The following is a 26,380-nucleotide window of genomic DNA, read 5'->3' as shown; positions in this document are numbered from 1 at the left end:
GAACTTGGAAAGGGAAGGAAACTTCCTTCTTGTTCCTGATGGAAACTGAGCTTTAAAACTTTATCTCCAGGCTGGGTAACTGGATCCCTGACAGGAAGGTTTCACAGGGCTATTGTGTGATAGTAATTACCACCCCTGGCTCTGTAGTTCATGTAAAAGTAATGACTAGTGGATGTAAAAGGAACAATGGATGTTAACTATGGAATACATTAACTCATGGAGATGCCAGGGGAATTTAATTGATCATAATTAGAAATTTGGATGGGGATAGGAAAGAACGTTGAATTTTGCATTTTGTATCCCTTCATTTTTTTGTCTTATGATACAGATCTGCTGAATGAGATGAAGTCCATGTGACAGATAATGTCCCAGCAGCTGTGCTCTCTGCTTCAGGGAGGGCATTCTGGGCTAAATGGGAACTGGCTTTCTAGAATACTTCTGTGGCAAAGCAGTACTTTTCACTAATACTGTGCTTCCTTTTGAAAGACCTGAAATGAAGACTTCTTACTCTTAACAGGAAATTTTGTCTGATGCTGAGAGCTCTGTTACTTATTTTAATTAAGTACAAAGAATTGCAGCAGTTCTCCCACATATCTCAGTGTTGGAAGGCAGATACTGGTTGAATCTCTAGTAAATCATACAGAATCTAGAATTTCTGGGAGCAAATATGAATTTAAGATCATATTGCCTTGTGTAGGTGTTTCCTGTCTGAGAAAGATTTAATGTGCTGCTTGGCCTGGTTTGGAACATGACTGTAATGTGTTAGTGGGGTGCTGTTTCTGTTAGTATAAAATCTCTCACTCCATAAGTAGGCTGCAGAGATTGTCTAAAACAAATATACTGCTTCTTCTTCTGCCAAATGGAGGGTAGATTTAGAGTATGAAGTGTCTACCTGTTTTGAGTCTGACACTTGAAAATTACTGTCATGTAACCCAAAATGATAAAAAGGCCCCATGAATCCTAAAGAGCAACTGGGTGTTTTTCCCAGTCTGCCAAAGCAGGAGCTGCCTGTTGGACGAGTGATGGCCCAGAAGGGCTGCTGGGGAAAGCAGAGGCATACCCAGTGAGAAACATCTTTCCCTGTGAACAGCTGTGGCAATCTGCATGAAGTTGAATTGTAGCATTATCAGTAATCAGATTAGTTGTTTCTTGAACAGCGTTTAGGACTTGTTCTTCTGGTGCAGCTGACAGAGACAGGGGAAAGTATTGCAGTGCTGTTTAATAACCTGTGAGGCTTTTCCTTTACTTAGGAGGAAAGGAATTTCTGTTTTGTGGAAAACACTTTTTTTGGTATGTGTTTAGTAGCAACAAAAATACAAGTGCTGAACCTTGCTGCGCGTTTTTCTGAAAGCATTTTGCTAATACAGTGTACTGTGTACCCTTTCCCCCTCAGGAAGATGTTGTAATAAGTAATAGCAGTGTGATTGGAGTAGTTGGCTGCTGCAAAGCATGTGAATTTAGTTACCCAATCTGGCCTGTTTCTCCAACTAAATGATTATGACTAAGTGTGATATATGCAACTTTGACCTTTTAAGTTAGTTCCTAGTTTGCTGCTTTGTTGTTTGAATCGCTTTCTACATTGTTAATATGCAGAGAATTGCTTTGCTGTATAAAGTTGGTGGGATAATTGTCTAAGGCTCTTGGATGGACTGTGTGTTTCCTCAGGGCTGTGAACAGGTGCTTTCTGGGGCGCAGCTGAGCAAGGGTGGGGTGTGTTTGTCCACTGCAGAAGAAGGGAGCAGAAGGGTGTTTATGTGCTGGGCAGGAGGACACATTGCTGGGTGCTTGGCTCTTCCTGTGAACTCCCAATTAGTCATTCCTGGGGAGAGCACAGTTACTGCAGTGACACTTAGAAGAGGTGTCATGGCCTAACCCGCTCCTGGCCTCTCCCGGGGTATCCCTGTCTGTCACCAGGTGCATCACAGCGTGCTGGAGATGTGTTGTCACCCAGGCAAAGACCTCAGCTCCAGCACTGCTTCCTCCCTGCTCACAGGAGAGGGCTGGGTGAGGAATGTTGTCTGTCCCAGGCAGCTGTGCTCCCTGTTTGCCTGCCTCAGTGTTTCCTGTTGCTGGAGCTTTAAAAGCAATGCCTGTGGGTGAGGATTATAAACTGCTCTTCTGTGAGAGATGGGGATGCAGTGCCTTGAGGTCAGAAGTGGAAATGGCAGCAGTTGGTTGGCAGCTATCTCGTTCCACCCTGCAACAGCATTCAAAGTTCAGACCTTTGGGGGAAAGGAATTATTTTCTGAGCAGCCTTCTTCCCTTCTGGGTAAAAGTTCATGTTCTGAATTATTTGAAGCCTGAGGATGTAAGACTGTTACTCAGATCTGCCTGCCACATAAATAAAACTGATACCTTGCATCTTCAGAATCAACAGAAAAACCTTGAAGAGGCAGCCAGAGAATGGGGAATAGTGTGGCCTTCAAAAGAAGGACCAGTGAATACCTGTGTTCCTGCAAGTACTAATATAATCTGCAAACAATCAGTTTGGAATTGTGCCACTTCAGATAGTGAGGCTGGAACATCAGGTTTTCAAAAAGCTGGAAGAGGAGCTGAGGAGAAGGGGAAAGAAATGAGTGAGGAAAATGTTGCCAGAAATGAGTAAGAAGTGAATCTGTTAAAATTATTTAAGGAGTAAAAATGTATGGTTCAAGAGCCTGATGAAATAGCTTTATCAAAACCTAACACCTACTGAAAGAGCTGTCAAGGAAAAATTTCTCAGCATCTGCTTTGGGAAGAAAAAACAAAACAAAAGCCTAAATCCTCCACAATAAAACCGAGATTGTGTTCAGGAATGGATTGGAAACATGTTCTTTTATATGACATAATTTGTGGTACAGTAACATGCTTGAGGTAGGCAAACACCGGTTAATCGAGAATTTTCTTCCTTTCTCTGTTAAGTTAATCATGATGTTAAGAAAATCTTGCTTGTTCAGTAAGCAGTAAAATCTCTTTTCGGTACATTTGGTGTGTGCAAGTGAAGTTCATCTGTTTCAGGTCATTAGCACTGCATTAGCACAGCGTGGCAACTGGTGTTTAAACACCAGCTAATTAATGTTCAGTGTAAACACAGTGTGCTAAAGAGCTATCCAAACCCATGAAGTTCTAGCTGACACAAAATGCCACGTGAAAATGCTGTTGTGGGGGGAGGAATTGCTAATCTGTTTCTCCTGCTTTCCTAGATTATTGATAAATGGTTGAAGCTGAACAGCAGAAGAGAAAGGGTCAAACTGATGCCAACGGCATTGAGTGCAAGGGGATTTTGTCATTATACTTGTGGGGTTTTGATGTTAGTTTGTTTTTTCCTTCCTTAGTGTTTAGTGTTGTGATGGCTCAGTGACCTGGAAAATGTGTAGGGTTTTTGTACTTTCAGATTTTGGTGTGTTAGTTTTGCAGTTTCACAACTGGGCCAAAGTATTAAACATGTGTGATAGCTGATGGCCCAGTACTATGGAAATGAGATTGGATACGTATTTTGTCCAGTAGCACTTTTTTCCCCTCTCCAAAATAAATTTGGGTGTGTTTGTGCAAAAAAATCTGGTAATTTGAAGTCTGAAATATGTGAAATGGAACCATGTCTGTGGTGGACAGCAGACAGAAGCATGGATTCTGTCTGCTGGTGGTTCCCTGGTGTGCTGATCCAACAGGGAAATGAGAGACCAAATTTCTTACCAACCTTAGCACTCACCAAGTTATACATACAGGTGACTGAGAAGTGTACATGTAAACTTCAGGTAGCTGAGAATTCTTAATATTTGGGTAAATAACTTCTTGATCCACAGATGCAGTAAGAAAGGTAGCAACCTGCTGAGCCCTCCACGTGGGCTGGAGGCACAACTCCATCACTGGAAGTTCTCTGCTAATGCTGCTACTTGGATGGGTCAAGTGGATTTTGGGGAGGACAGAAGAAAACTGTTCCACGGTAAAAGTTGAAGGCAGGAAGAATTTTTGTCTCCTAAGCAGTCATCAAAGCAAGGGTGAGATGTCAGTTGAAAGTTTGACCTGGGTCTGAATGTTTCTTTTGGTCCTTTGACCCCAAACTGGCTCTCTGTCACATGGAGCAGAAATGAGACTTAAAAAAACAAACAACCAAACACGGAAAATGAAATTTCTGAAGGCTTTGCATGAAGCAGGTTAACATCCAGCCCCTTCTGTACAGCCTGCTTGGGTAGTACACAAATGCTGGAAGAAGCAAGGAATTGTCAACAATTTAGGAGCCATAAAATGGACAACATGGTGCATAGGAAGCTGTGGACAGATACTTGCTCTGAATAAGCTGTGTAGCAAAGATTTGCTGTTTTAAAATGTTTAACCCAGCTTAGTTTAGTGACAGGTTAACAAATGAGTACATGAGCAGCTCTGCTAGGAAGTAGAAAGGGCTACAATATTCAGTAGGAAGATGACGCCGAGCAGGTGGCACTGGCTTGCTGGATAATACAATCTGATATCACAACTGTTTGTGAAGTGCAATTTCTTCACCACCAAATAATCATTCTTCTGAACGGCTCTTTAAACGTCAGCAAAGGCCTCGCATTAATTCCGCTTGACAGTTTGATTACAGCATTTTAACAGCTTCTGAAAAATAATTCAGTTACTGAAGTGGTAAACTCGCTGTCTTGGCAGTGGAGATAAAGTGCTGCCTCCCAGCTGGTGAGGCAGAGCTAATCCTGTAATTCCTGATCCATTTCTGTGTATGGTCCAGTTAACCAGTGCCTTGGTTTAAATGCATGCTATTTCCTCTCCATGAAAATATATGCTAAATTCACTTTCATGAGTCAATAAAATGCTTAAATAACGTGTTCCCCACACCTTTACATATTTCTGACCTTGCTTTGAGGTTCAAATTTTCTTTATTTATAAAATATAAAACATTAAGTGTTGCATATAGAAGGGACTGAGAATTAGGAGTGAAGAATTTCAGTGTGTTGGGGTGGGATGGGGCTCTGGAATTCAGAGGTACATCTGGCAGGGAAAAGAGTAAGGTGGTGCTTCAGAGATGAACTGTAATTTCAGGGCACTTGAAGATAATTTTAACAGCCTGGTGTATTTTAATATTGCCATTTTGTGGTATGTGGAAATATGTTAAGTAGCACACAGTAACCTAGGTCTGTAATTTTCAGCATAGGCATCTCCTGCTTCTTGTTTTTTGGTCAGTGTGAATTGGTTTGGCATTTTTTCTATGTAAAATTGTGTTTGACTTAATGCTTGAAAATAAAGGTATTTGAAGTGGGGAAAATGCATTTAACGTGGTGTTATGTTTTCTTCCCAGACTCTGACACATCTCTGGAACCTGCAATGACAAGTCGGAACAGTAGCCATGCAGACAAAACTGGTGAAATGTCCTCAAAGCAGTCAACACCAAAAGTGCAGGTCCAACGATCCGTCTCCCGAGAAACCATCACAATTCATTTCTCTGCATTTGGGAAGGAGGAAGAAGAGGAGGAAGAGGAGTTTAAAGAGTTTCTTGACGAGGAACTAGATGACCAAAGCATTGTAACAGCACTTGAAGCCAAGGAAGACCTCTGCTTTGAGCATAGCGGCCATGACCTTTTTGGTCCAGCTACCTCGCTTAACATGGCCAACTCTGCATCACCGCTGTCCTCATCGCCCGCAGTTCTGCCAACTGCAGAAGCTGTAAAGCTGTTGGACTCTCCTTCCCCATCCCAAATAGTCAGTGCAGTGCCACCAGTCCTGTCTCCATCGTCACACTCATGTCACACATTTGGCGCATCAGGTGCAGCAGCACCACCTGTGGAACAGAAATCCAGTCTGTCTTCCCCATCCTCATCCCCTTCCAGATCAGTTGCCTGCTCTAGCGGATCATCCACAGTTTCTAGTTCAAAGCCTTTTAAGGGGTTAGTCAAGTCCTTTTCAACAGAAGTGGAACCAAAAGAGCCCACCCCACCAATGCGACACAGACACTTAATGAAAACCTTGGTGAAATCTCTGTCTACAGACACTTCTAAACAGGAGTCTGAAGCTGTGTCTTACAGACCACCTGACTCGAAACTGAACTTACATCTGTTCAAACAGTTCACTCAACCTCGAGCTACAGGTGGCGATTCTAAAACTGCCCCCTCCTCTCCATTAACATCCCCCTCTGACACTCGTTCCTTTTTTAAAGTACCTGAAATGGAGGCTAAAATTGAAGATACAAAAAGACGCCTTTCTGAGGTAATCTATGAGCCTCTTCAGCTGCTCAGTAAAATAATGGGTGATGAAAGTAGTAGCCACAGGCCCAAAGCCTTATCTTCAAGTGCTTCAGAACTCTCAAACCTTTCCAGTTTGAATGGCCATTTGGAAAGCAATAACAACTACAGCATTAAGGAAGAGGAGTGTGATTCGGAAGGGGATTTCTCTGGGGGTGACTTTAACCTGACAAAGAGCGATCAGTCAAGAGGGGCAGAAGAACATGCAAAAGAGATGGAGACCAAAAGCTCTCAGTCGGCAAGCACAAAGGATGTGGGGTCAAAACCTTCACTTGTACTTGAAAAATGTTTGTTGTCTGCACTAGTGAGCAGGGAGGATGAGGAGTTTTGTGAACTGTATTCTGAAGACTTTTTCTTGCTAGAGGAGGAAAGCAAAAGTGATAAACCTGCTGAAACTGTGGTGGAGCCCGAGATGACTGAGGAAACTGTTACTGTGCTCAGTAGTGAAGATGAAAATAATCTGGATGTGCAACGGTCTGAAATACCAGTGAAAACTTTATACTTACTAATACTGTTAGTCTATGCTTACCTTATTATCCCTCTCCCTGGCTATTTAAGTGGACTTTTACTTGGAATGGCCCTTGGATTTATGGTAGCTATCTGTATGATTTGGCTTCTTATTCCACGTACTCATGAATATCTCAAATTGCATAAAAGCATGAAAACGCGATGGAATACAGGAGCTCTAGACATCAAGGAACCTGAAATACTGAAGGTGAGGTCCTGGCATTTTGTGTGTGTGTGTCTGTGTGCATTATTTTGGGTAGAAGGAGTAAACTAGATTTATCCTGAGGGTGTAAATGAGCTGAAATGTCCCCGTTTGTAAATAGTTTTTAGGGTCAACTCACTTCGGCAGGGGCACGAATGCTTTAGTATCCAAGAATATATAAGACTTCAGTGTCTTTAGGGATTAGTAGAAAATGGAATTTCTTCAAAAGTAAAAGGGCAAATAGCTTTGCTGATAGATTTGAAACGATCCAACTGAACTACTGAGAGCAAGTAGTGTCAGAGTTTAGTGTGAAAAATAACATTTGTGCTTGAAGCTGCACCTTGGGAGATGTATTTTGTTTCTGGGATATTTTGCTGTCTAGGCAGTCATTTGTTTGTCTGGTCTGTTCATAAGCAGAGACAAAAGCATTGTGTTCAAGTAGAGCATAGAGAGTTGGAGAGCATATGGGTCATCCTCAAACATGAGCTAATTGAAATGGGAGGAGGAATTACAGTTCAGCAAAATGTGTCTGAGAGCTGGGTTTTGAATGAAAGTTTCTCCTACCTGTTCTCTGCCCTCCACTTGTTGCTGAGATATTGCAAGTTTGCTGTCACTTCGTGTGTCACTGCTGCCTGTCCAGCTGTGATCCATCCAACCCCTCTGCTCCTTTAGTGCTTCTGGTCCCTGTCCTGCCCTCCTAATCTCCATCTGTGATGAATTAAAATAATATTTTCCCAATTGCAGAATTCTGAGCAGTAAAACTACTGGTTTCTGATGTGCAGCAGAAGCATTTCTGAGTGCTGGTGGTGTAACGTTCACTTGATATCACATGCTTATCAGAATATTTGTGGAGGCATTTTTTGTATTTGTGTAAATATTAAATTGAGCTTTTTGAAGATGAATCCCCAATTGTAATAGCACAAAGGTTTTATTAATTTAAATTCAGATGGGTATATACTGTAGAATCTGTAATGTATTGATGGCTAATTTCATGTGTCTTTAGGTAACTGAAAAGTTACAGAAACAGAATATAAAACTCTACTTTTGTTGCATAACCATGGCAATTGCATGTCTAGCCCTTATTCTATCTTGGTGTTCCTTTTTTTTAGGAATGATATGAGTTGTGGTTATTATTTGCTGTAGTGAATTCAGACTGAACACTCCCGTCTGCCCAATTCAATTACCCGCTACTGCCAAGTACAAATTGTTACAAACTTTCACTTCAGTCCTTGTAATTTGGAGCCCAGACCCTTCCTCGATACTTGACAGCTGGTAAAGATCCTGATGTTCATTATTGGCTGGTGTTAGGCTGTCTCTGAGATGTCAGCTCTTACTCAGGAACATTTAAACTATATTTTAATGCCTTTATTGAGGAGTTACATCTGATGAAAATGGCTGTAGGCAAGAAATGAACAGTGCAGAGAAGTCTGCATAAATGTAGATTAATGGTTTTTGTGACCTGATGAGTATTTTTTGTGCTCATAACACACAAAGTAATTGTCTTTAATATGTAAATGCTTCAGGAGTTTACATATCAGCTTGATGCCCATATTGTAGTGGAATATAATGTAATATGATTTAGCAGATTGCAGGTTATTATTCCCACTTCATACAACTATTTTCTGTTTGAATCTGTCAGAATGAGTACTGGACAGCTTAGATCCTCTGAAAAGGCAGCTAAAGTCTTAATCTGTAACAAAACTCAGGGGAAGATAGGGAAATCAAACTTGATGATCTTACATAAGAATGTTCTCCAGAACTTGTTGGTCTGGTATTCTGGGCTGGACTGCTGTTGTGCAATTATGATAAATGCTCTGAGTAAGATCCCTTCATATGGGGCTCACGGAGCTGGGATTCTGCCAAACTGCTGTCAAGTTATTTTTGTACAAGTATGTGTGCATTCTCCCCCATGTAAATGTTGTTTGAGAAGTTTGCATTTCCTAGGTTTTGAAAACTAGTGCAAAATTCCCCTCAGAAATTGCTGAAATGCTTGAACAGGTTATTGTCTCCCACAAAAGTGTTCCTGGCAGTGGGAAAAAGTAAATGTTGTGCTGCTAAGTGTGTGTTTCTCTAGGTGTCTGTACTTACTTCACTCAAATGTCCTTGGTACTGGGGGAAACCATGCCTCCCACCAGAAAATGCACAGAACCCCTGCATCTTCATTGCATGTTTTTGTGTCTGCCTCTTCCCATAGCTTTCAGTTCTCTGGCTTCCCTCTTATCTTTTTTTTTTCCCGTCCACATTTTTTCCTTCTTTAATCCATTAGTCTTTTCTAACTTCCTTCTTGACTTTTCAACTGTGCATTCTCTTGTGTTGTGCTGGCTGATAGGAAAGGTTTTAAGTAACAGCTAAAATGAAAATGATAAATTTACCCTTTCCATTAGAAAGAACTTTTAGGAGAACACAGTGGCAGTGCTTGCTGGAGAAGTGGAGGCTTTGAGCCACAGCTGTATAGAAAGAGGAGGTTTTTTATCGGCGTACTATTCCTGAGTACCAACCTCAGGATTTCATGGTTGATAGTGGCCTCTGGCAGAAAAATGTTTTTTCCATTTAAGGTGATGGTTGCTTCTCCTACCTCAGACCTTTTTTTGTGTCTTTGGATTCCCTGTGAGAGAAGCTCCAAAAATGCATTGTATTTTTCCCTCATTTATGAAGCAAAATACTATTGAAGTATTATAAAATAGTGGTAATAAGAGGGATAGTAATAGAATTGTGCGATTTGAGTGATCAACAGTCTTGAAAAAATGTTGGTGCTAAAGCATTTGATTATATCATTTAATAATAATGGCTATTAGCCAGTTAATATCACTAAGAAACTTTAGGGACAGCTTTAATCCAGATTTGGGCTTGTAATGTGAAAATGGCTTTTGCTGATTATTTTATTTATGTATTTGAAAGTATCATAAGTAATGATTTTAATTTATTTTTACCCACAGACCTGGTTTGTGCCCCCAGCCCTCTGGGTCGTTCATAAGGATCTTTTGCAGTTCTCCCTATCCTCCCCTCTCAGGTTATGTTGTAACACACCTGAATCCTTAAATAAGTAACACTAAAAAGTTGGTGCCTACACGGCCTGACTGTGCAGTTCTTACATGAACTATTCTGTTGAACTGCAGTTCAAATAAAATACTTGGAGGCAGGAGTCAGGAAAGAGGAAAATTAAACTGAGGGGCCTTTTGAAAGTGTTCCTGCAGGTGGCCATGTCCCACGGAGCCGAGCGTTCCAGGGCTGGGCAGTGGCAGCAGCTGTGGACTGGAGCGGTGACCTGAGCTGGGAACGCGCGGCGCTGCCCGGCCGTGGAGCCGCTCCGTGTCCAGGGGGCTTCCCAGCCTGGTGACCAGGCACCTTCTCCTGCTTTCAGCTGGGAGTGTGGAGCAACTGCTGACCTTTAGAAATGGAGATCACAGGATCAGTGTAAATGGCCAGCAGCTGCACAGTGGCATATGACTACGGTCATTGTCCTCCCAGAATTACTAAACTTCTTATTTGAACAACTCCACTAGAACGGAGAAGACCGATCCTACAGTCACTCCTCTCCTACACAAGGAAATCCATTGTTGCTTCAGTAGTTGGGAGAATTTATCTGTTGCTAGCACGTTATGGTAACACAATTCCTCTGTTTGGGTGCATTGCAAAACGGTTTCCGTGGGCTGTGAATCTTTTGTTCCGGGTTGGTTTTGCAAAAAGAGAGGCGGAGGTATTTCTGCTGAAATTGTTCTTAAAGCGCAGGAATTCTGGAATGACTTTAGGGGTTTCTTGGATAAACTTCTCAGTGTTTTTTAAGCTAGGTGAAACAATTTACAGAATTGAAGAGCACTGAAGTGAGAAGGCAGGTGGTGTTGTTACCTCCTTTAATGCTGTTAGATAAAATTCCCACAGCTGCCACAGATTTTCAGATTCATTATTAGAGCGAAGAATCACCGTTCGTGAAGCATTAACATTTTACTGTCAGCCGTGCAGTGTACCTCAGTAACAAAATAACACGAAAATCGAGTGCAAAGATGAAACTTCATCCTTAGAAATTAGAAAACTAAAATTTTATGTTCAAGGAGGGTTTGCAGTAATGTGCTGTCTCTTTCATCCTGCCTGTTGTCTGAAAATAAAACCCCAAACACTTAAACGTGAACTTGGTTCTCCAGTTGCTGATAACCTGGTGGTTGTGTTGTGTTTGCACTTCTGTTGGGTTATGGGTGAGCAGGGGAAGGCACTACAGGGTGTGAGAATTGTGTATTTGGCAGACTGTACAGCTAATCAGCTTGTTTGAACTGGAAAGCCTGGGCACATGGTAGGGATCAGAAAAGCAGGAGGGATTTTTACTTACTTTGGCACAGGGAAGTCAAGATTTTGATGGGTAAATCACTCCTTGTTTTCATCACAGTGCCATCTCAAGCAGGCTGTTAAAGGAATGTCAGGTGCAGTCTGACCTTCCTGGGTACCACATGTACCCATAAGTTCCCAGCCTTTCTACTGAAAATAGAAAGCTTATTAGACGTAGAGAAAGGGCTCATGTGACTAATCTTCCTGTAATGACCCCCTCTCCGAGCAGCCCTTTCCTCTGTGCCAGCTGGTGTGGTGCTGGCTGCACGGCCTTCCAGGAGAAGGCAAGAAACTTCTGAGGGCAAATTCCCATCTGTACGTTTGGCTGGCTGCGGGCTCCAGACTTTGTCTGAGCTAGAAATAGCTTGGAGATCTGATGGGAGCAGGTGGGAGGTGCTCCAGAGATCTGTGGGCCATATGGATATTCCAGTTCCTGCACACAGTGGCTTTGGGCAACTCACGTGATGTTCTTGTGCTTCAGTAAGTCCAGCTGGAGTTCCCGGCTGAAAATTAATTGCTGTCTGTTCAAAGATGTTTTGGCTAAATAATTTCTAGGAAGGAGATGGGATGTGCCTCAAACGTACATCATCTCTGCTGTGCAGTTTGATATAAAAACTCTTCCTCATGCATTGTATTTCCTATATGGGAGTTGTGTATAATCCAATGTAAGAAAAAAAACAACCATAAAGCTTCTTCAAAGCGTATGTCCTGGTATAGGCATTTCTATTAATAAAAGAAATAATCTGCTTTGGAGCTGAGCAAAGATGAATGACTTAATCTTTCCTGAACATAAAAGAAATGCTAATTTTTCAGGGTTTGTAGTGGAAATGGAGCTAGATGTTGGAGTAAGCAAAACAGATATCACTGTTACTATGGCACCTAAGAAGGTGTATGCCATCTACTGTGGGAAATTATGTGGCACTGAAACTGAAGAAAATTAGCATAAAAGTAAATTTTGCATTTCTCTGTGTGTGTGGAAACTTTAATAAGTTGAAGTTTTGCAGTAGTTTTTGGGATGTTTTGCTTAAGTTAGTTACAGCTTTTTGTTTTGAGAAATACTGGCGTTCTCATTCAGCTCTCCCTACTTCCCCCCACTGTAATCACACTGGTGTTTGTAAAGTTGCCATTTGACTTTCTGCTTCCCTTCACTTTCTGTTGACATTGATGCGTATTGAGTATGCTGCATTTAAGGTTCTGATGTGCTGATAAAAACAATGATCAAAGAATGTTGTATGGTGGGTTAAGAGAAGGAAAACTTCTCCTTGAATGAGTATTCTGCCTTCCTTCTACCCCATTTATCATCTCTATTTCTGTAATCAGATGTTGGAGAAGAGAAGCAACATCACCCCCATGCTCAGAGTCAGGCTTGTTACAGCAGGACTGGCTGGTTTGGTTTGTGTTTGTTTTACAGCACAGAAATTAATTGAATTTAATCCACATGTATGACTCCTGTGTTGTAGCTGGGCAGTTACACAACACGTTAAATGATCTCAAACAGTGATGGTACATGAAAGTAAACTCCATTGTGGTCTTCCACTGAGTCCTTAATTGTGGTGGTTACAGTGTCAGTGCTGTCTGTGAGCAGACAGGCTGTTTGCTCTGCCTGGGCTCTGGGTGATGGAAGTGTCCGAGCTTGCTGGGAGCAGAGGGGCTGCTGTGCTGCCCAGCCCTCCTGCCCTGTGGCTCTTCCGGGCATCCTGTGTCTGCAGATCCCACCGTGGCTCCTGGGGAGGAGGTGAGAGCACCCTGTGCTACACATACAAAGTGACTGAGTCAGGAAAAACACACTGTGGGCTTGAGATCTCATCCTCATCTCCTGCTCTGTTGCTTTGGTGCTGCCTCGTTTAGGGCATTTATTGCCTCGTTCTGTTTGTGCACTAAGTGAAATAACTTTGGCAAAAGCTTGGATATAATTTAAAGTTTTTAGGTGAATGCTGTACTTGGCTTTCCAGCAGCTTAAAAGCCTTTTAACAGTGTCTTCTTCTCTAGGGATGGATGAATGAAATTTATAATTATGATCCAGAAACGTACCATGCTACGTTGACTCACTCTGTCTATGTGCGACTCGAAGGCAGCACCCTACGACTTTCAAAACCCAATAAAAATATTTCTAGAAGAGCTGTGTACAATGAGCCAAAGCCTGAAGTCACGTATGTCAGTCAGAAAATTTATGAACTAACAGACAGCAAGGTGAGTGTCTTACTTATATCTGATTTTAACAAAGAATACTTTGCAAATTCTTTCTAACTCTGAATTTTTTTTCACTCCTCTATTTTAACATTCTGTCATTATTTAAACAAAACTGTTGTCGTGACTAACTTGCAAAAGATTGTGCTGGGGAGGAAGATTGAGCAGGATTTGGAAGAAAGTACATATTGACACAGTAAGGGAAAGGCATGATTTTCCTCTGGCAGTTGAGAGTTAACTCACGGGAGCTTTGAGACTCGTTCCCAATGCATGAGATGACTGTTCTGAAGGTTACACCAAAATGCCTCATCTTTGGTGGCTGTCTCTACTCCAAGGCAGCTGAGACAACATTTGCATTTCACTCAAAGAGGGAATGTACATCATAGGTGAATGTGAAAGAGGAGAGTGAGAGGTGTCTGTAGTGTGACCTGCTCTAGGTACCCCCAGTCTAGGGAAGGAGATGGGGGTTTTTCCAGTTGGAAGAGTGCATCAACAATGATGCTAGGACAGTTTTCCTACATGTTGTTTGCCTCCCTCAAATATGTCAAGAGTTGCCATGTGAAGTTGATTCCATTGGCATTGTTTTAAATAATACATCAATACCTAATTATTAAGGGAATGGATTTTTTTAATGTGCTGCATCAGTCGAGGGCCTTGGCAGTACAGATGTAGGAGGCAACCACACTTCATTTGACTGGAAGTGAGAGGGAGAGAGGGACCAAGGCAACAGTGAGGAAAACCTCCCTCCTTTTCTCTGAGTCTGTATGGGAAAGGAGTGTGCTGTCAGCTCTGCTTTCCATTAAAGGAAGACAGTGAAAAAGATAAAGAAAAAATTAGATTTATGCCTTTTGCAGATTTGTTTTCCCATCATGAAGACAAGCAAAGCTGTCATGTGGGAGCACTTGACTGATGGTGATTCCCCATGGTATCTTAGAAAAACTTCCAGTACTTCCCCCCACCCAGCCTCAATTGATTACAGAAGGGCCAAGTCCCCTGACTGTAATAAACAAAAGATGCCTATTCTTCAAGGTGTTTGCTCACAATTTTTGGAGAACCCTGCTGAGTTTAGACCCTCACATAAGATTTTCTAATTCTTTTTTCAAACCACTCCTCTAATCACTTGCATTGTCTTAATTTGATATAAATATACTGAGTTTAGAATATAATTATCTGCAAATCAGTCTTATGGCTTGACTCTTATGTATTTGATGTGGCTGTCACCAACTTCAAATGCTCAATTTCATAAGGTGGGCATGAAAAGTTTGTGTTCAAAACCCAGTTTATACTCTGATTATTTTATCTTGTTACCTATTTATCTCCCCATGGTCCCAGAAATAAAGTTCTTGAGTTTTCAGTTTTTTTCTGCAAATCCATGAGAATAAGATCATCTAAATGAAAGCAGAGTTTCTAATCCACATGGCATAATCTGCTTAAATGTCCTTTGTTTTAGTTCCAAAGACTTAGTGATAGCAGTGGGTTGGTCATCCACCAGCAATTTTGAGTCAGTTAAACTGGCAGATCCAGTGTGGGATCTTTATCTCTTGCATTCCTGTGTTCTTACTTGAGAAACATAGAGGATACAACTGAAAAATAAATTCATTTAACCCTTTCATATATCCTTCAGATTTCCCTGGTTCCTAAGAGCCTGGCACGGAAACGCATTTGGAATAAGAAATACCCTATTTGCATTGAACTCGCCAAGCAGGATGACTTCATGGCCAAGGCCCAGACTGAGAAGGAGACTGCAGAGGAGAAACCTGCTGAAAAAGTGGACTCAAACAATGAGGAATCCAAGAAACCTCAGGAAGGAGCGAAGTACACTTGCCAAAAGGATCAAGTGCTTTACCTCTTTGGAAGGACGGGTAGGGAGAAGGAGGAGTGGTTCAGAAGGTTCCTTCTCGCATCAAAGCTCAAGTCTGAAGCAAAGAAGCCACCCAGTTTGTGTGGGAGCAAGCCAGGTACTCAGATTTTGTATTCTTGTAGGAGTCTGTCAAAAGAAACAAACCAAAGTTATGTTTTGGTGGTGCCACAGTGAAGCACCACCAAGCAAAAAATAATAATACCAAAGATACTCTTCTCCTTACCATGGCCTATCATTGCCACCTTAGCCCCCTCTTCTTCCCTCTTGGCTCTATGCTTTCAAATATTATTACTGTTTTTAGACTATTTTATTTGAATACACGGTTTTTCAGTGACTGTAATAATTCCTGTCATATTTGTAAGGAGGTATTGTTCAGTCTCTTCTTTTTCTGTATGTTAGAACTGATGTCAACATTTGCAGTATTAGACTCAGTTGTCTCATTACTTATTCTTCCTCCTCCATCCTTCCTTCCACTCTAGTCTCCGGTAAGGATAGAGCTTTCTCTTGGGTTAGTGTCACAAGAAAACACATTTCTCTGTTTAAATAAAAGATCCTGCACTAATATATATTAAAATATATATATATGAACCAACAGACATTAGTCTATAGTATTGATCAATTGTTTGGAATATTTATTTAAACCCATCCTCTGATACGATTTTAAACCTGAATGACTCATGCTTTTCTGCCTTTATTCTCAGAGTAGCTTTTTAAAAACTAGTTAACATTATTGTTTCTGGCACATAACTTCTTGAAATGCAAATGCAAAATTCATAGCTAATTAAAATTCCAGTAGTCCTTCTAATTGTAACAGCCTATAATTAGATTAGTAAAAAAAAGAAAAACTTTAGCCATAGGTGCATTTCAATCACCTGACTTTTATTTTAGGCATTTTCCAGCAGGGCTGTTGGGAGTTCTGCCATGTGTTGCACATATGTGAGTGTCCATATTTAAATATGCTATTGATCAGCTGACTCCTCCAGTCCCACACCCTGCTGAGTGCTGAATCATAGCAAATACTGGCTGATTTGGGTTTAGGACCACCTAAACACACAGCAATAGAATTTACTTTTAGCCTTGAAAATAAGAAAGCACCATGCTAGTCTTTTTTTCAGGAGGAATATCTGTGGAATAAACATGTTCCTTTAAAGTTTGATGATACACTGTGGTATTTGGCTGTCAGATTTGTTCTCTGTTGAACAGGTATTATTCCTTTGAATTTAGGGGTGCTGCCAGCACACAGCAGGACGGATAGTCAGTCTGGAGTTCTCACACACAGCCGGAGCAGCAGCAAGGGAAGTGCAGAAGAAATCACATCCCAGCCAAAGCACAAGGACCTCTCTGGCAACGTGAGGCAGAAAATGCTTCTGGACTACAATATTTATATGGCAAAGTGTGTTCCACAAGAAAAGAAAAGCCCTTCAGGTAGTCCAGTCCTCAGTGCAGACAGCAGCCCTACAGCTGTGAAGAAGGTAATACTGGTGCTCCAAAGGAACCCTGACCAGCTTCTGTAGCTCTTACTAATCCTTTGACCTCCTGGACTGCATTTGAGTCACTCTCAGTAAACAGGACCTTAATACTAAGTACAACACTCCTAATAAACACATCTTTAATGTTAAGCATGACCACTTTTTATTTAAAATAGTAGTAATTCATATTGTGCATCTTTGTTTCCAGGCTTTCTTATGACACCCAGAAAAGGGAACAGGAGGCCATGGTGTAATGTATGAATAAACACATCCTGTGTTCCCCCAGGAAAACATATTCTAGCCCCCAGCCACTCCTGAAGCTGTGATGGATTTGCTGCTGAGTCTGGCACGTGTCAGAAGCCATTCTATAAATAGATGAGCAGTGCTGGAGGGAACCTGCGTCACAGCAGAGGCTCCTCACCCTGGCAGAGCAGGCTGCAGCCCTTGCAAGCAGTAGCTGCCAAGAGATGATGTTCAGAACTGCAGCATCTACCTGCCTGTCTTAGAAAGTGCTGCCTTTCTGCTAGCTTCAGGAGTCCTGTCTGGAATAATGTAGGGTGGTGAATTCTTCTGTCATTTCAGGCACTTAATATGTGTTGTGTTTCCTTCATGGAAACTTCCTGCTTTTTGTGGTAGTGTGTGTACACGCCCAAAATTATATCAGCTGCCTTGGCTTTTGTGTGTGTAGTCAGTGAAGCAGCATCTGAATGTGTAATATTTCCAGGTGTTTCAAGATGGTTCTCAGGGAAACCAAGACAGAATTCTCTTGGAGCATAAACAACACCTTTAATGCAGCAGAGGGGACAACATGGTTTCCTGACTCCTATATGCAATTACTGATTCCCTGGACTGTGTTTATCATCTCTTTGTGGTGTTTCTGAACTGGATTTAAGGATGTAGTGTTAGGTCTTGCTTTCTAATTTTTTGATAAAACAAAGGAAGAGTAGAGTACCTGTTCTTCCAGATCTGACTGGCAAGAGAGAGTATCTCTTACTGCAAACACAGTTTATAAGTCTGCACACTCTGGGTTTATCTGCTTTTTCTGCCAGAGGTTAAATTACATACAGCTTTCTCGTTTCATTGCCAGAGGTCAGTCTAGATCTGTGTGGTCTCATTCCCTCTGCTGCATGTCAGGATGATGACAGGCTAGTGGCAGCCCAGCTGAGGTGTTTGTAAAGCTGCTCCCTGTGCTGAGCACTTGGTGTTCTGAGTTGACCCAGGCTCTTAACACTGAACTTCCCATATAAATCAGGCATTTTCTTTCCTTATTTTATAGAATTTGTTGAGCTGAATAACCTGCTTTATGTTTTCAGTTGCCAGATGCCAATGTGGAAGCTGAAGAAGAAGAACAGGAGGCCTGGGTGAACGCTCTGCTTGGAAGAATATTTTGGGATTTTTTAGGAGAGAAGTATTGGTCTGATCTAGTGTCAAAGAAGATCCAAATGAAACTTAGCAAAATAAAGGTACTTGATCTGGAGACTTGCGTTAGACGCTCCTTTGAAGGAAGTGAAAGACATAGTCTTTGAGTTTTAAAATAGTACAAGGAAGATTTATTTCACACTTACATGTAAAAGACAATGAATGTGCTACAGAATGGCTGTTCAGTTTCTGATGCATGTTAACTTTGCTGCTTCTGTTTAAAATGAACTACAGATGGATTGGCTATTTGTATCTGTCAAATTTTTATGTAAAAATTAAAGTATTATTGTATTTACATTAGGTGTGGTAAGTACATTTCTTTTTTTCTCAGGATTTTTTCATAGAGCAGCACAAAAGACAAAGAGAAAACAATTTCTATTTCTGCTCCTTGTTTTTCTCATGTGGAATGTGTTTAGAAAATTGTTTGCCTGGGGTGATTGTTTGATTAGATTCTGGTGAGGATTGTTTGAGCCAGTCAGATCCACCTGTGTCGACTCTCCTGAACAGGGTCACGGGTTGTGAGTGTTAGATATGGGAGTTACAGAAAGCAGGTATGTAGTTTTAGTATCTTCTTTTATATAGTATATCAATGTATTATAGTATAGTATAGTTATAGTAAAGAAATCATTCAGCCTTCTGAATTGGAGTTAGATCAGCATTTCTTCCCACTGGGTTTGCCTGCATTTTACAATAATTAGGGATGGACAGAACTGTATATAGATGAGGAAATCTTCTTTGGGAAATAGTAGATTGCTTTTAAGGTGGAGGACATCAGGGCTCCACAACTGTAGTGTGTTCCTGTTAACTTCAGACATAAACTACTTGCAGGAGGTCAGTGGGAGCAGTCGTTATGGAAAAAGCTCTGTGGGGTGACAGGACACAGCTTCCATCAGCTGCACCATCTCAAGGGTGAAGGGAGGAGTGATGCTTTTGAGTCGCTTCTCAGTCTTTCCCTTGCCTTCTGTAGCCCTTCTGAACAGCAGCAGTTCACCAGTCTTCAGATCCTGATGTTTGGGGAGGAGTTTGTCTGTTCCTAAAGGCAGAGGAAGCTGTTGTCTTGCTTACAAAAGTTTGGAAATTTATCTGGCAGCACCAGCTGTGAGATAGTGATACCTTTGCTTTGGGAAATCACCAGTAGCCTAAATCTGCCCTGTCTGCTTCCACAATTGTGACAGCAGGCTACCCAGACATCTCACTGGTAACTTTTTAAGTGGAAAGACTGGCAGTGGGGACTGGGTGTATTTTTTGATGTGTTAAAGCAATGTCTATTCACAGGAGATATGTCTTCTGTCTGTTAGAAGAGTAAGATACCTGAATCATGATTTCTGTGCCTCTGTTTTACTAAAACTGTGATACAGATTTAAAAGGTAATGTTCTATGAAAGAATTTGCCAAAGATAAAAGAAGCCGAGACATTGATAAAGCATCAATGATAAAATATATGACTGAAGTTAAGATCCAAAGAAGTCTTTGATTTTTATTCACAGTGAAATAGGATTTACACTTCATTCTTGAGCTTTTTACATACTTTGACTAAAAAGCATGCTGATGGTTTAAGATCAGCATCTAAACTTAAGCATAATTTAAAAAATAAGTTCAGATGCCCAGTCTTTCCCTAAAAAGTGTTGAAACTGGCAGCTGTCAAATTCTAGAACAGTAAGAATTTTGTGTTCTTTCACTGGTGACACTTCAGCTCAGTCCATTCCTTAAGTTTAATGAGCTTTCTTCTCTCAGGAAACTGATATCTAGTTCCATAACATGTATTTGATTTTTTATATTCTGTCCTTTTAGCTGCCCTACTTCATGAATGAGCTGACTCTGACTGAGCTTGACATGGGGATAGCAGTGCCCAAGATCCTTCAAGCCTTCAAACCTTCTGTTGATCACAGAGGTAAAATACAAAAATAGCGGGTGCTGGCATTGCCTTTGTATCTGTGGAGAACAGAATGTGGATCTGTTTATCTTGTGCATGTCTCAGGTACATGTAATAAGAGCTTATTCTGAGATACTCGGGGGTCTTTATCTCAGGTTTGGTGTAAATTCTGTATATATGGAATTATGATCATGGCTTTCCATAGGAAATAATTACTGAACTAAACTAAAATTCGCATGCAACAGAGATGCAGACACTTATCTGATACTGTCAGGGACTGCAGAGGGCAAAGCACATCTCCTTGGGACAGATCTGATTCTGTACCACAGGAGAAAACGGGTTTGTCTCTCCAGGAGAAGCTGCCTTGTTCTGAAAACAGGGATTCAGAAAATAAAATTGTAATCACTGGAAAAACAAGAATGGTGTTGTTTTGAAAATAAACTTCAAAATACAGGATCATTTTATGTTCTCAATGTTAAATCCAGCTTTTTTTAAAAGCTGGATGAGTTTTATACTGCTGCTTTATGAATTAGAACTGTTTGTTTTCTATTCCTTCTGGCTTGCATATGGTCACATATTTGAGGATACTCATGTCACTTCAGTAGTCTTGCAGAAAAGAAAAACTTGGTGTAATGCTTTTTAGCTTCAAAAGCGTTTATTCTACATGTTGAGGAGAGCTAGATGCCATCTAAGATGTAATCATAGCAGTTTTTAATCTTAAATTGTATCCGAGTTTCTCCACTCAACGTGAAGATATTTCTAATTGGCCTAAAGGGAAATATTTCCTTGGAAGACCTGGTGTGGTGTCACCTGACCTCTGCAAGAACACCAGATGCAAGGACTTTAGGAGGAGATTAATAAACTTTAGTATTAAAACCTTTGTGCCATTCAAATCACTGACCAAAAGCACAAGGATAGTAAGTGCTAACCTTTCCCTCATAAAACTGAACAAAACAGACTTTGAGGAAGTATTAAAATCTCCTTGGACACACATTGTTTAATACTGCCTGTTGCATCCAAATGCTGTTGTTTGCCCTTATCTACTTGAGACTTGCAACTCTTTGGGGAAAAGCCTTATCTGTAAAACACTGGGTACTTTGCTTTCAACTTTTCCAAAGATTATTTTCCACTGAGCTTTATAAACAAAGCGTGTTTGAAAAGAGCAAACTGTTTGATTGTCTTTAGGAACAAAATCTGTCTTTTTTAAGAGTAATAAGAGTTGAGTAGACGGAATAAGCTGGAGTGCAGTCAGAATTTGGGGAACTAAATCAAATTGTTGCTTGTCTTATGCTTCCTGCGTGGGTCAGCAGGTTCTCCTTTAAGAACCTGCTCAATTAAGTTCTCAATTAAGTGGTTGCACCATTGGTAGGAGTTTTATTTGTAGTTACAGAACAAAGGAAAAGTTTTTAAAATCTTTACGTGTGTGTGTCTTGTGGAGTGATTTTATAATTTCTTTTTAATCAGGCTTTCCTTTCAGGGTTCTTGTCAGTGTGTTTTCCTTTGCCTTGATTTAAACATGTTTGGAATTCCTTGCTCTGTTCTCATAACTTCAGTTGTAACCAAGGACTGTAGCTGTAAGTCATGAGATGGGATTAGGAGCCGCTGAACACTTGGCTTCAGTTAATTGCTGAAACAGAGTGAGATCAATTAGTTCCTTTAGTTTCTTGTTCGGTTAAACTGTGACAAGCAAACATTTATGGTAGGATTTCTAATGCTTTTACCTTCCTCCATACTGTTGAATGTGAACATGTGAACATACATGTGAGCTTTTAGGGTTTTTAAGAGCTTGTAGTGAGTAATTACTGGAATAACTTGTTGTCTTATTATACTTAAAAGGACATAAACAAGGGGATGATAATTGGAAATGCTTGTTTTCATAAGAATAAATGTATTTCTTGGTAAGTTGACCTATGGGTAAATGACTTCATTTATTGGGAAATGTGGGGGGAAAAAACTCTATAGTTTCAGGGCAGTATTCAGAATGAACACTTCTAAGTTTTTGGGTTTTTTTAGTAAGTGTTTGAGGCAGTCATTTGAGGTAGCCTTTTGTGAGGCTTTAAAGTGCAGTTACTAATTGTGATGTGCTTTGTTTCATCAGTATTTCTTTTTACCAGTTCTTGATTATAAAGAAAATACTTTTTTTGTTATATGCCTTCTCTAATTAGCTAAATTTAACACACAATGTTAGAAAAAAAAATCTTGTTTCTGTTAATACAGTCCTGCTTGGGTGACAGCATATGCTGTGGCTTTTACTGTAATTCTGTCAAGGCTAGGGAGCCAGAAAACTGAATAAACTGTACCATCTGCCCAATTCTTTACTCCCTCTTCCTCCATTTTTCCCCTCTGGAAAAAGTGGATAAACATTTTCTGGTCAGAAGGAATTTTCCCTCTCAGGAATGGCATCCTTTGCTTAATTTGATCTGCTGTTAAAATGATACTGATGATTGATTTCTGCTGACTTACTGATTATCCAAAAAGTCTGTTAAGCTGTTTTCATGATTTTTATGATCTTACTGACACTTTCCTACTGTAAAAAGAAAAAAATCCTTATACGCTTGTGTTTGAGTTCTTGTGTTTGGTTTTTAGAACAGTGTTAGAAAAAAATGTGATGGAAAAGAGTTATTTGGGTTAGTAAAGCACCAATTTGCCTTCATCCTGCTTCCAGCATGTAAGCTCACAGGGTGCCAGTGACCAGGTCTTTGGGAGCTGCCTGTGTTTCTGTTACCACAAGTGGGAGGAATTATGATAAGGATATGTTTTTGCAGAAAAGAAAACAGTAATTCTTTAACTGATAAAGCCTGACTTTTCTAGAACAATAAAACACAAAGAGTAGTTATCATTTGTCCTGGTTTCAGTGTTATTCACCATTAATTGCTGCCAAATAAATAAATAAAAGTGGAATGGGTCAGTGGTTGATGTGCCAGGTACTGGTGAGGGAATGTTTTGTTCAGCTGCAATATCTGGAAAAGGAAGAAGTATAATCTGTGTTTAGTGGCATCTGTTTTCTAACCCCTGGGTGACAAATCCTACAGCTTTGGTGCAGGGTGTCACTTAAAAGGCTTGAGCTAATCTTAAGGTATTCCCAAGGCAATTCTTTTGGACATTGCAAAAAGCAAGCAGACAATAGGATTTAACTTAATATTGCACGTCTAGAATTGTCTCAGTAATGACCCTGTTTACACTGAATCATAAAAGAATGCCTGTAGCTCAGTTACTGAAGGAACCTTGTCATAGATCTTCAGTACACCACTGGCAAAACGAGGGGCAGCAGGCTGTGGTGTGAGAGAAGCAATATTGCTCTGGGATTTCAAGTTGTGCTTCACTTGGACAGCGTCAGTGATGCAGAGGAGTGCCCCATTACTGCTTGGCTTGGAGCAATGCTGTAAATAGTTTTGAAGTGGATCCCTGATGGTATTCTATTTCCCTTATCTCATTTCACATCTCTTAAGCAGTTTAGGTGTGTGTAAATCACCGTATTTTTTTTTAGACCATTAGCGATACTCGCTGCTCTCTATAAATCCAAGTGTGGCTTGGATTTATATCTGGCTTTGTTCCATGAACTTAATGTGATCAGAAAGCTTGCTTTGTGATTGCTCTTCAAGTGACATCTTTTCTATTGTTTATTTTAGGACTATGGGTTGATTTGGAAATGTCCTACAATGGATCTTTTCTAATGACCCTGGAGACCAAGATGAACTTGACCAAACTTGGTAAAGAGCCGCTTGGGGAAGCGTTTAAGGTTGGCGAGATCGGCAGGGAAGGGTAAGGGATGGCAATGGTGCTTTCATTGTGAAAAGATGGGATTTTCCTTGTGTATTTGCAGCTCTGGCTCTGCAGTAGATTGAAAGGAGTTTTGGGGATGTTTCATACAAGTGGGTGTGGAGCGTGGCTTTTCTGTGCAACTTTAGTGTTTGGTTATGCTGTTGATAAATAATTTTTATAAAAGGCTTCTGCGGTACAATTATTTTATATATACATTTCAGTTGGGTTTTAAAATGTCCTGTGACTAAAATTTAGTTTTGTCTTATGCTTGATTTGGGGTTTAGTCAGGCAAAACTCAAATACTGGAGATACACACATGCAGAAATAAAGATGGACAGGTGTAACAGGCTACTGCAGCATGGTACAGCTGCAGCTGGAAACCATGGAGTAGTAAACAATGTGGAAGGTAAACAGACTCTAATTGTTATGTAAAGACCTTTTCAAAAGCTTTATTGCATCGTGGGAGTAATCACATCCCTGCTTTAGTCTCTATTTTTCCTCCTAGCCATCTTCTGTTTGCTGGCTAAGCCTAAGTGAAATGCCTTATGTAGATGAACTAATTAGCAGACCCCACACAGTAACTTACCTCCCTTGTATTTGTGCTTTCCCTCTCATTTTGGCAATGTTTGAATGTCATCCATTGTCCATTTGTATTAACCTAGGGAGTGGCAGCTATCAAATACCCATCCCTGGATGGATTCACTCCCAGCTCTGAGGTCCATTTTTTTTGGTGCTGTATTCTCTTTGTACCTATATCTGCAGGCCCTGAGCAGTAGGTGGTCTCTGATTTAATGTACAACCACTGCCTACAAATCAAGAAAATAGTCTCTAAATCTGGCCATTTGTTTAGCTCTGAACAAAATGGTATGGTCTTTCACAATTAAGGTACTAGATGCTTTGTATGTCATAGGTCTGACCATTTATTCTGAGATAGCTTGAAGTAATACTTATAGCAGCACTATGTTTCAGTGCAGTCATGACAAGAAAATAGATGTGAAAAAAACTAATGGCTGAATGATCTCATACACTGGTGGAAATTCAGAGGATTTTAAATCGACCTAGATTCTCATTGTCACTGCTTGAAATAAATATTTCTGAATTTACATCACTATAACTGGTAGGTGTGAATTTTTCAAAATCTGTTTAATCCTGCCTGCCCAAAAAATGGGGGATGGAGAAGGAAATGTCTATACAAATCAAATTCTTGCTTTTCTTCTCCACCCCTTCAGGATTTTCTTTGTCTATTTTCATATCTGTTCAGTGCAGGAACAGCCTCAGAAATAATTAGTGAACACTCTGATTCATATTTAAAAACCAGGTTACTGCTGGCTGAGCTATAGGCACCCAGCAAGGCAGATTTAAGTGCCTGTAGCCAAGCAACCAGTTACTTGAAGGTATCAGCATTAAGTGCATTGCTCCCTGCACAGGGCTGGGATGTTTCAAAGCTCAGGGCCAGGTAGCAGCTTTACATAAAGTCTAATGTATTCTAGTTTGGATGGGGGTTTTTTTGTTGCCTGTTTTATTTTTTTTCCTTAAACAAAATGAATATTAAATAAATTAAGAACTGAAAAGTATAGAACAGTTTGATTCTCATCTGTGCCTTCCAATGTGTTAGTTAATTGTAATTCTACTGGCTTTTTAAATTATCAGTTGACAGTTGCTGTGACAAATCAAATTACTCTGCGTGTGTTTGCATCCATGGGGATGTTGTCAGTAAGTGATGCGTGTTGGTTGCTGAGCTCATTTTTGGCCCTTAGGAGCTCAGAACAAACCATCTCTTGAGATGCAGTGACCACAAAGTGGTGTGAGAAAGGCACCTACTCATCCCGAGAGGAGGGGGGGACAGCTCTGGGGTTTAACTGTCTGTGGCTGTTGTCAGTGTAAAGCAAGACAAATGGGTCACTGTTGCACTTGCTGTTTGAAATAGAAGTGAAGTGTGCTGAGACAGTCTGGTAATGCTGTCTTGTATGCCTTCTCAGGAAAATGCTGCTCTCAGAAAGGGTAGGAAACTACTTAATAGGCAATTTTATAAAAGTAATACATTACAGATGCTGCTAAACAGGAGTTGAGGCAAAAGCAGGCAGGTTAACCCAAAGTTGCTGCAGCTTCTTAACCTATCAGTCCTTTTGCCTTTGTTGAACCACATAAAAACAAACAAATGGCAATTCATACAATATTGTGCAATCTTTACAGGAACAATACAGTAGCTCCAAAGTGATTTTTTCTGCCAATGTTTGTGTCATATAAATGGTCCATTGTAAACAGAGCTCCCCTGAAATCTCACTCAAGCTTATTTATTGTTGCTTTGTTTAATGCGAGGAAATCCTGTGGTCTGAGCCACTTGGTGCTTGTGAGGCACTTCAGAGGACCCCTTCAACTAGGAAATAAAACACCTTGTTGTAAGAAGGTGACACCTTTGAAAGACCTGGGAATGCCCTGAGCACGCTTTGTGCTGCCTGCTAAAACGTGCACAGGAAGGAGAAGTGAGGTCATACCCTGGTGGAAAACGTGCAGTTTGAATCTGACCTAAAAATGTGAGTTTCTGGGAGGAACAGCTCCAGCATTGCTATTTGGG

At 40.7% G+C, this 26,380-nt stretch overlaps 1 protein-coding gene across 3 annotated transcripts in view; it reads left to right on the top strand.

The window, feature by feature from the left end:
* TEX2 (testis expressed 2) overlaps nucleotides 1-26,380 on the top strand; it is a 45,164-nt gene that overhangs the window by 13,917 nt on the left and 4,867 nt on the right. For 2 of the 3 annotated variants that reach the window (XM_068209763.1, XM_068209764.1), the window contains 7 exons: nucleotides 5,270-6,924; nucleotides 13,225-13,425; nucleotides 15,047-15,380; nucleotides 16,508-16,755; nucleotides 18,066-18,215; nucleotides 19,962-20,061; nucleotides 23,673-23,805. In XM_068209763.1, the coding sequence (XP_068065864.1) occupies nucleotides 5,296-6,924; nucleotides 13,225-13,425; nucleotides 15,047-15,380; nucleotides 16,508-16,755; nucleotides 18,066-18,215; nucleotides 19,962-20,061; nucleotides 23,673-23,805 (2,795 nt within the window). In that variant the 5' untranslated portion in view covers nucleotides 5,270-5,295. Of the gene's footprint in view, nucleotides 1-5,269; nucleotides 6,925-13,224; nucleotides 13,426-15,046; nucleotides 15,381-16,507; nucleotides 16,756-18,065; nucleotides 18,216-19,961; nucleotides 20,062-23,672; nucleotides 23,806-26,380 lie in introns of those variants that run through there. The other variant, XR_011005253.1, reaches the window with a different exon arrangement.

This window comes from Anomalospiza imberbis, chromosome 19, assembly GCF_031753505.1.
Source record: "Anomalospiza imberbis isolate Cuckoo-Finch-1a 21T00152 chromosome 19, ASM3175350v1, whole genome shotgun sequence".
Lineage (NCBI taxonomy): Eukaryota > Metazoa > Chordata > Aves > Passeriformes > Viduidae > Anomalospiza > Anomalospiza imberbis.
Note: the sequence above shows the minus strand (reverse complement) of the source record. Positions and strands in the feature narration are given on the sequence as shown.